The sequence below is a fragment of the Alexandromys fortis genome, unplaced genomic scaffold, assembly GCF_014885135.2.
Source record: "Alexandromys fortis isolate MF-2015 unplaced genomic scaffold, M_Fortis_MF-2015_v1.1 scaffold_118, whole genome shotgun sequence".
NCBI classification, from domain to species: Eukaryota; Metazoa; Chordata; class Mammalia; order Rodentia; family Cricetidae; genus Alexandromys; species Alexandromys fortis.
In genome coordinates this window covers 1,226,322-1,236,340 of record NW_026068010.1, presented here as the reverse complement: position 1 = coordinate 1,236,340, position 10,019 = coordinate 1,226,322, and the positions used below count along the sequence as shown (strand labels likewise).

Sequence of the window (10,019 nt, the reverse complement as noted above, 5' to 3'; positions counted from 1 at the left end):
GTTTCTTTATGATGTATGTTTAGTGTTTTGAATATAATGTGGTGAAGGGACTTTTTTTTTTCGAGACAGGGTTTCTCTGTGGCTTTGGTGCCTGTCCTGGAACGAGCTCTTGTAGACCAGGCTGGCCTTGAACTCCCAGAGATCTGCCTGCCTCTGCCTCTCGAGTGCTGGGATTAAAGGCATGCGCCACCACCGCCCGGCTGAAGGAACTTTTTTTTTTTGATCCAGTCTATTTGGTGTTCTGTAAGCTTCTTGTATCTTCATAGGCATATCTTTCTTTAGGTAGGGAAAGTTTTCTTCTATGATTTTGTTAAATATATTTTCTGTGCTTTTGAGTTGAACTTCTCCTTCTTCTATACCTATTATTCTTAGGTTTGGTCTTTTCATGGTGTCCCATATTTCCTGGATATTTTGAGTTAAGCTTTTGTCAGATTTAATGTTTTCTTTGACTGATTTCCTCTATTTTATTTTCAGCGCATAAGATTCTCTTCCATCTTTTGTATTCTGCTGTTAATGTTTGCATTTTTGGTTCCTGATCATTTTCTCATGATTTCTGTTTCTATAATTCCCTCTGCTTGTGTTTTCTTTATTGTCTCTATTTCCGTTTTCAAGTCTTGAATAGTTTCCTTCATATGTTTGATTGCTTTTTCTTGGTTTTTAAAAAGGGATTTGCTGATGTCTTCCAAATTTTTGTTTGTCTTTTCCTCCATTCTATTGAGTGAATTTCTCATTTCCTCTTTAATGGCCTCAAACATTCTCCTGAAGTTATTTTTTAGGTCATTTTCTTCTGCTTCACCTATATTTAGTTGTTCAAGTCTTGCTGTTGTAGGATCTCTAGATTTTACTGGTGTCAGGTTGCTCTTTGTGTTGTGTGTGTTTTTACCTTGTCTACTCATCTTTTCCTCTAGTTGATGTGGTTGGGGCTCTGTGATTCTGGTGATGTATCTTCTGGGTGCCAGTAAATCCAAGGCTCAGGCGGTTGTTCCTCGTGGTACAGTCATTGCCACGATTCTAGCTACCCCATTGGTCACTCCATGTTCCTGGAGGTTGCTCAGTCCTCCTGGGCTTTGCTCTGCTCCTGTGGAGCTTTCAGCCTCAGGCCTGCTCTGTCCTTGGTCACTGGTCCAGTCCTGCCTCTGCAAATGACCCTGGTCTGGATCCACTCCTGCTCTCATGGAGTTCACTCTCCCAGGCCCACTCAGGTCCAGGTCGTTGGCTCAATCCTGCTCTTTTGGAGTTTGCTGCCTCAGACCTGCTCTGGCCTAGGATGCTGGCTCAGTCTTGCTCCTATGGAGTTCACTGGCTCAGCCTGCCTCACACCTTTACATAGTTAAAGTACTATTCCAGAGCATAAACAAATGTAACACGTCTTTACAGAGTTAAATATTCCACAATTATTTTTCTTTCAAAACATATAATTTTGTGAGCCTTCCACCTTTTTTTTTTATTCCAAAGCTTTCTTAGGGCCCCATGTGGATTTGCGACCACAATCTGGGAATTTCCACTGAGGCTTTGGAATTGAACATTCCCATTGGAAAAGAACTCTTCCCATTGATGATGTCAAATTATGCATCAGCTTTTTAAAGGCAGATTGATAAGTCATGTGTCTATAGTAATTTCACCATTGAAAATGTATGTTTCCCATTGAGTGTGGAGCCTTTAATGCCAGGACTCTAGAGGTAGAGGCAGGCAGATCTCTATGAGTTCGAGGCTAGTTCAGTCTACAAAGTGAGTTCCAGGATAGCTAGAGCTATTACACAGAGAAACCCTGTCTAGAAAAGCAACAACAACAGCAACAAAAGTCTGTTTCCCCAGAGTTTATAGAAACAGCCACACACCTGTTGTCATTATCCACATGCATGGCATTTCCATATCCAACCCCCAGTTCCCTCGTGATCATGAACCTCCATTTTCCATACTCTTTTCTGTCCCCATCATTTCTCCCTTTTCAGAAGATCATGTATAGAATTGTATATGTGGTCTTTTGAGTTTGTTTACTCACATAAAATAATGTTTTTGGCTCTTTGTTGTTTTGTTTAGACCTGGTTGGCCTAGAACTCATGGGGTCCTCCTGCCTTTGCCTCCTGAGTGTTAGGATTGAAGGTATGCATTACCATCAATGTCTGGCTTATCATAAGTTTTTTGAGGTTTCCTTATGCTGTTATATACCAGTATTTTTTCCTTTCAGTCGCTGAGTAGTATTCTAATGTGTGGATATGTCATAATTTATCCATTGAGCTGATTTTTCTGGTCATTAATTTTCTCCTTTTTTTATTATGAATAGTTTCATAAGCATTCAAGTACAGGTGGTTCGCATGAGTATAGTGTTAATATCTACTGAGTAAATACATGGTGTTGTATGGGTAGATCTTTTGCTATGTAAATGTTCAGCTGTTGTCCTTTTGGGTGGTGGGATTTGAGACAGGGTTACTCTGTGTAGTTCTGGCTGTCCTGGAACTCACTTTGTGGATTAAGCTGGCCTCAAACTCACCAAAACCTGTCTGTCTCTGCCTCCCGGGTGCTGGGATTAAAGGTGTGCACCACCACTACCTGATTCAACTGTTGTCTTTTATTATTATTATTATCATTACTATTATTATGTTTACAGTGTTCTGTCATTATAGATGGTTGTGAGCCACCTTGTGGTTGCTGGGAATTGAGCTCAGGACCTCTGGAAGAGCAGCAGTGCTCTTAACCTCTGAGCCATCTCTCCAGCCCTCTACTGTTGTTTTAACCAAGTTATGTTTACCAGCGATTATGCTATGGGAACTGCAGTTGCTCAACACCATCATCAGCATGTGCTGCAGTCTGTTTTCTGTTTTGGTTCCTGATCCCCTTCCCAGTCTCTCCTAGTCTGGTGTTTTGTACCCCACCCCCATTCTAATACCGATGTAGCAACATGTTGTGGTTTGATTTATGTTTCCCTAGTGACTGATCATGTCAAACAATTTCCACTGGTTCAATCATTACCATACTTTGTTATTGAATTGTTTATTTTCCTATTATTGGGTTTTAGGTGCTCTTTGTATAATATGGATACAGATTATTTGTTGGTGTAGTGTTGTGCAACTGTTTCCTCTGAAATTGAAACATTCCATTCTGCAGGTAAGCTCTTTAAGCAGGGTGGTAAATAACTCAAAATAGCTTCAGGAAGTCCCTGAAACTAACCTGATTCACTAGGCCCCTACCAGAGTAGCAATAAAATACACAAAGAAGACTCGTGAGATAATCATGATCAACTCGCTGCCTCTAAGAAACAAATACTAGCAGAGCTGCTTGGAAGGGGTTTAGCCCAACTGAGTCACTTGGAAAGAATACTCCAATATGTTGAGCTGCTTGCAGGCTATGCAGTGTGCTCCAGGTTCCTAACTTTTGTGAGATGTCCTCTATGCTGGGGTGGGCTTTGTGTCATTTCTGCTCCTGCAGGAAACCCTTCACCCATATTCATGTAAGTAACCCCCATAAAAGTCATTGGTTCAGCAAGCTGGACTTTGATGGCATTCCTATGTTGATCCATCATGGGATCTCTAGCTGGGCTGAGTAGATGTGTGTGTCCCTCCAGAAAAAGTTTTGTCACTCAACAAGGAGTGAGCTGAAAATAGCTTCATTCTGAGAGTTGGAATCTTTTGTACCTATGTAAAGGGCCTTAGAACCCCTGTGCTGCTGGTGAGGAGACAGGGAGATCCCAGTGGCTTGCTAGCCAGTCTAGGCTAAAATGAAAAGAATGAATGGCCAGGTTTGATGCTGCATGCCTTTAATATCAACACTGGGGAGGCAGAGGCAGGAGGATCCCTGTGAGTTCAAAGCCAGCCTGGTCTTCATAGTGAGTTCCAGGATAGCCAGGCCTACACAGTGACACCCTGTCTCAAAATTAATTAGTTGACTAATTAATCCAATGAAGGGAAAGTTTCATGTTAACACTAAGCTAAACAACAGTGTGACTTTAACAGCATCAATATGTCTTTCAGGGCAGAGTCATTTGCGATGCTGTGAGACTTGTTTAGTCAAAAGAGCATTCCTAGGTCTAGTGTCTAGTAATGGAGCTGGGAAGTGCATGTAGGGAACTCTGGTTGAGCTGCAAGGAACTGTGGACAAAGCCACCTGCATCCTCACAGAGTTCAGCACTCCTTTAGTAGGTAGTACTGTGAGCAAACAGAGAACAATAAGGGAGAGAGAAGCCAAGGCTGACTCTTGACCAAGCTGACATGATGACATCAGTTGGATGCTCTCCACGCCCGTTTCCCTCCAAGTATGCGCAGTGAATGTGCTTACAAAGACAGAGTATGCTCTGAGCTATGAGACACATTTCAACAAACTTTTAAAGATTCCAGAAAATACAAGATAGATCTTTTGACTGAAATGGTATTGAACTGGCAATTGCTAGCTGAAAAAAAAAGTATTTGAAAAGTCACCAAATACTGAGAAATCACAGCAATTTTGAGGAGTCCATGGGTCCAGAAGAAACCAGAAAATCAAATGTATTTTGAGTTGAATGACAATGGAAATGAGAAGAATAAGGTCATATGTGGGGTCCCTCTAAAGTTGTTCTTGAGCAGGAATTACCGCTGAGCCATCATTCTAGCCCAAGTTGTGTGTGCTTGGTTTTTCTGATATTAGGGATTGAACCAAGTGTCTCATATGTTTGAGGGAAACCCTCTATTACTGAGTCATGCCCCCAAAACCAAATTTAGAACATTAGGTTTTTTTTTTTTTTTTTAGTTTTTCAAGGCAGGGTTTCTCTGTAGCTTTGGAGCCTGTCCTGGCACTAGCTCTTGTAGACCAGTCTGGCCTAGAACTCACAGAGATCCACCTGTCTCTGCCTCCCGAGTGCTGGGATTAAAGGCGTGCGCCACCACAGCCCGGCAAACATTAGTTTTTTTTAACATTAGATTATTATTAAACATTTTCTTATTTATTAATTAGAGCTTTTGCTATGGTGTCATGATTGTTTGTTCTTTTTGATCTTGGCTTCCCTGGTGGTCTCACTGAGATTCATCGGTTTAACTGATCTTTTATGAATCTTGGTCACATTGACTTTTCACCATGGTCTAGATGAAAAGGCCTAGACTAGTCTAAAAATTTCTCAGGAAAATTGTCTTACTGCTCAGCTTCTCCAGTGTTGGGATTATAGACCTGAGTCACTATAAAAGAATACAGATTTCAAATCAGTGGCATCACAATCAACCATAAGAAACAAAAGAATGCCAAAAGCATAGTGGTGCAGGCCTTTAATCCCAGCACCCAGGAGGCAAAGGTGAATTTTGACTTCATGGCCAACCTGGACTACATAGTGAGTTCCAGGACAGCAGGGCTGCATAAAGAGAACACCCTGTCAAACAACAACAAATAAATAGAAAAGGAAGAACCTAGAAAGAAAATAACATATTGAGCTCTCTTTTAGTTAAGGTTTCTATTGCTGTGAAGAGATACCATGACCACGACAACTCTTATAAAGGTAAACATTTAATTGGGATGGCTAACAGTTTCAGAGGTTCAGTCCATTATCATCATGTTGGGACATGGTGGTGTGCAGACAATCATGGTGCTGGAGAAGGAGCTGAGAGTTCTACATCTTGATCCACAGCCAACAGGAAGTGCACTGTCACATTGGGGTTAGCTTGAGCATAGGAGACTCCAAAGCCTACCCCTACAGTGACACACTTCCTCCAACTAAGTCTCCTATTCCATCCTACAAAGCCATATCTCCTAATAGTGCTGCTCTCTATGATCTTATGGGGCCAATTGCATTCAAACTACCTACCACAAGCTCTATTTGAGCAAAATAAAGAAAATAATCATCACCAGAATTAAAATCAGTGAACAAGAGAAGCGAAACCATGGTGAAAAGTCAATGTGACCAAGATTCATAAAAGATCAGTTAAACCGATGAACCTCAGTGAGACCACCAGGGAAGCCAAGATCAAAACCCCAAACTGCAGTGTGACTGCAGAATGTTCAGATGTGAAAAGCATCATGTATTACATTTACATTCAGCTTTTTAAAATTAAATAAAAATCTTAAAAATCTTGACTTGGTCAAAATATCTGAAGTGAAAGAAATTAGAGAATATTTTTTAAAGTGGCTGCAAACCAGATGTTATAATTCAACAGGGCAATTGAAACCATAGTGTGTCCATGTATGGCTCGCATCTGTCACTCTAGCTCCCGAGAGCCTAAGGCAGAATTCTAAGGCTAGCAAGGGGTACTGAGCAAGCTCTGTCTCAATAATGAAAAAGGTAGAAGAAAAGCCACAGTGAGAGGACACACCTACTGCCCTATGAAGAGGAAAGTCTTGTAGGCAGAAGATGATCCAGCGGGTAAAGTTCTTGCCACAGAAGTTCAGCTGCCTGACTTGTGGCACACACATAGGGATGTGCCAGCATACACATAAAAATGATAAAATGTACAATACTAGAAAAGCTGAAGGTCTCATTGTAGCAGATGTTGTTGAGAATGTGACACAGCTGGAATCCCATGTCTATCACAGTACAGGAGTACCAGAGGAGAGCACCTCTCTCAATCAGGAAACTTTGGAGGATAAATGAAAAATTTGCTAACAATATGAGTGTGTATGTCAGGGTAGTTGTGTAGTGTTATATATATATGTTACACACACACACACACACACACACACACATTTCCAAAGTTAGATGGTTTAATGTGTACAACCTAAGTAAACTAGACTATAATGTCATGGTTGTTCTTGTTTGATTGTTTTTTTTTTAAGACCGGGTCTCACTATGTAGCCTTGGTTGGCCTAGAGTGAGCTCTATAGACCAGACTGGCCTCAAACTCAGAGATCCACTTGTCTCTGCCTTTCGAGTGCTGGGATTAAAGACATTCATCACCACACCTGGCAAAGTCACATTTCAAAGAAGACTGGAGAGTAAAAAGCATTAGAGAGTGTGACAAGAAAGAAGGATAACATCCCTGAGACTCTGAGATCACAGGGGACAGAGATGGCTGGACACATAGATTCACCTCCTATCTCTATCAAACCCATCATTCAATGGCAGTAGAAGATACTGAGTGACAGAAACATATGCGTTAAATGTGACCTGGAGTCTACTCATTGCTTAGGGCAGTGTGTGAGTCACGGGCTTAGTAAGTTTGTTCTAGTGGTTGCTGCAGAGAGCATGCTTTTGCCACAATACCACTAAGTCCACTGCCAGATATATTTGATTTGATTTAATCAAAAAGGTTAAGTAAAACTCAACACACAAAAAAATACCATCATGAAAAACATCGCTTTGTATGCATGGAATTAAAAGTAAATAAATGAACAATTCAATACGTTTCTAAAAATTCCTAAGCTTGAGAGATTGGGGTTGGGGTATACTTCGCTGTAAAGTCCTTATTGCTAGAGTATTCACTTCATATGCATTTTCTGAGGTCTTTGATATGATCTCCAACATAAGAGAGACAGAGAGACAGAGGAACAGACAGACAGAGAAAACAGAGACAGACAAAGTGCTCTTTACTACAGGACCCCAGAGTCAATGGCATGAGTTTTTCCAATATTACCAGCATCATTTCCAAAGCTTAATAGCTACATGTGGCCGATGACCACCATGCTGGACAGTGCAGATGGGGATCATTCCCATCACTTCAGATGGCTCCTTGGGATGCTACTCTCAATGGCTCCCTTCCTCATTTAGAGTAGACTGGCTTCCATGAAAATTCACTTCCCATATTCTTTTCTGTTGGCCACTTTTCCCTAATTGTATTTCGTGTCTTTGTTCTGTGATAAGAAAAATACTTATTTTCTTTCTGAGGTGTGTGTGTGTGTGTGTGTGTGTGTGTGTGTGTGTACTAATGTCATTATTTTTGTTTTGCTTTACAGTTGTTTTGTCAGTAATGATTCTTGAGACCATTACAAACCAAGAGCAGCCTGTGATCAAGTGTGTTTTAATCAGTCATAAGAACAATGGCTCATCAGCTGGGAAGTCATCGTCATATATCATGGTAAAGTAATATGAACATAGTTTCCTCTATTTTGCTCTAGGGACTGTACTTTGTAGGTTATTGAAACCTGTCATGATTAAGCGGGCACCAGACCTCTTATCGGGTGCAACAGCACCTATATCACCAGCTTCCTTGTCACCAATTACATCAAGAACCATATTCTAGGGTGTGAGAGGCTGTGGTTGAACTCCCAGCATCTAGGGTTAGCGTTTTTGTATACACACGTGCACATGGGAAGATCTATGTTCTCTTGTGGGTGTGGCTTTAGAAGGGTATGTATACCTAGTATGAAGAAGTGATGAGCATTTCTCTCTTTCCATCCTCCTCCCCTTACACGTGTGTGTGTGTGTGTGTGTGTGTGTGTGTGTGTGCTCATGCTGGTGTGATGATCAGAGACAACCAGAGCAAGTTGGTTCTCTTGCTTTGTAGCAGGTGCCTTTGCCCACTGAGCCATTACACTGCCTACATTTTCATTTTTCTTTTCTAAAGATTTATTTGTTTTTATTTGATATGTATGAGTGTTTTGCCTGAATGTATGTATGTGCACCATGTGCATTCTGGTGCCCACCAAGACCAGAAGAGGGCATCAGGTCACCTGGAACTGGAGTTACAGATGGTTGTGAGCCACCATGTGCGTGCTGGGAACCCAACCTAGGTCCTCTGCAAGAGCAGCCAGCGCTCTTAAGCACTGAGCCATCTCTCCAACCCATTCCTCTCTTTAAAAGTTATTGTTTGTTATTATTTGTTTTGTGTGTATGGGTGTTTTTGCCTGCATGTATGTCTGTGCACCATATGCATGCATAGTGCCCACAGAGACAAGAAGTGGGTAGGTATTCAGTTCCCTGTAACTTGGATTCCAGAAGGCTACGAGCTGCCATGGGGGTGCTGGGAACTGAACCTGAACCTCTGGAAGAGCAGCCAGTGCCCCTAATTAATCACTGATCCAACTCCCCAGCCCCCTCTCTTTGATACTAGTCATCCAACCTGGCTATTCCCACCTGCCTACTTGTCAGAATCGATGGTTATGAATGCACTCAGATGAAGGAAGCTTACATGACAGAACTGAAAATCTTCTGTACGCCAGCTAAGACTATGTCAGCTAACTCTATGCCCATTTCAGCTTAAAATTCACTGTCACCCAACAAGTAAATAAATAAAACTCACTATCTTGGTTTTCTTCCATGGAGATAGAAAAATATATGTTATGGCTTGCACTCTTTCACCTGTCAGAGACTAGGAATAATCTTAAGTTTTGGGGTTTTTTGGTTTTTTTTTTGTTTGTTTGTTTGTTTGTTTGTTTGAGGCAGGGTTTCTCCATGTAACAGCCTTGGTTGTCCTGGTCTCACTCTGGGACCAGGCTGGCCTCAAACTCACAGAGATCTGCCTGCCTCCTAACTGCTGGGATTAAAGGTGTGTCCTACCACTTCCTGCTGGCAGAAGCATTATTGGTTTTAATTTTTAAATAGGTATTGGCATTGTAACAAACGGGTGTATTAATAATTAAGGCATTTAAACATATAATAGTGGGGAAAACAGATGATGTCCTGAGTAAATGTGTACTATTGTCCTGAGTACTGCCATGTCATTGACCCCAGTGCCCCAGACTCATGGGAATGGTCAGATTCAGGAATGGCAAGGTTGTTGGCAGTATCTGCAAAATGTATCAGCCACAGCTTCTTCCTGCTGATGACTGCAGCCTGAGACTACTCCCCTACACAGAGCCTGACCTCAGCCAGCTCCCCTGCCTCCTTGTTGAACTGTATATAATAAACACACTGAGTTTCCAGGCAGCTGGTGAGTCTCCATCAGTGTACACATCCCACCCAATCCCAACTTTTCTGCATATTTGCCTATGTGGCTGTCTTCATTTCCTGTCAGGTCAGTTCCAAAGTTTGCAGATCACAGCATAGTAGTGTTTCAATGTGGATACAAAAGATGTGGGTGGGCATCAGATGATGAAAGTCCTCACCTCCCATCATGTGGATCCCTGGGTTTAACTCAGTGCCTTTACCACTGAGCTATCTCATCAACGCTTACGTACTTTCTTTTTTTTTT

At 41.7% G+C, this 10,019-nt stretch overlaps 1 protein-coding gene across 1 annotated transcript in view; it reads left to right on the top strand.

Annotated features, from left to right (window-relative positions):
* Flt3 (fms related receptor tyrosine kinase 3) overlaps positions 1-10,019 on the top strand; it is an 88,657-nt gene that overhangs the window by 16,004 nt on the left and 62,634 nt on the right. The window contains exon 2 of the mRNA XM_050161979.1: positions 7,843-7,964. Within this exon, the coding sequence (XP_050017936.1) occupies positions 7,843-7,964 (122 nt within the window). The remainder of the gene's footprint in view (positions 1-7,842; positions 7,965-10,019) is intronic.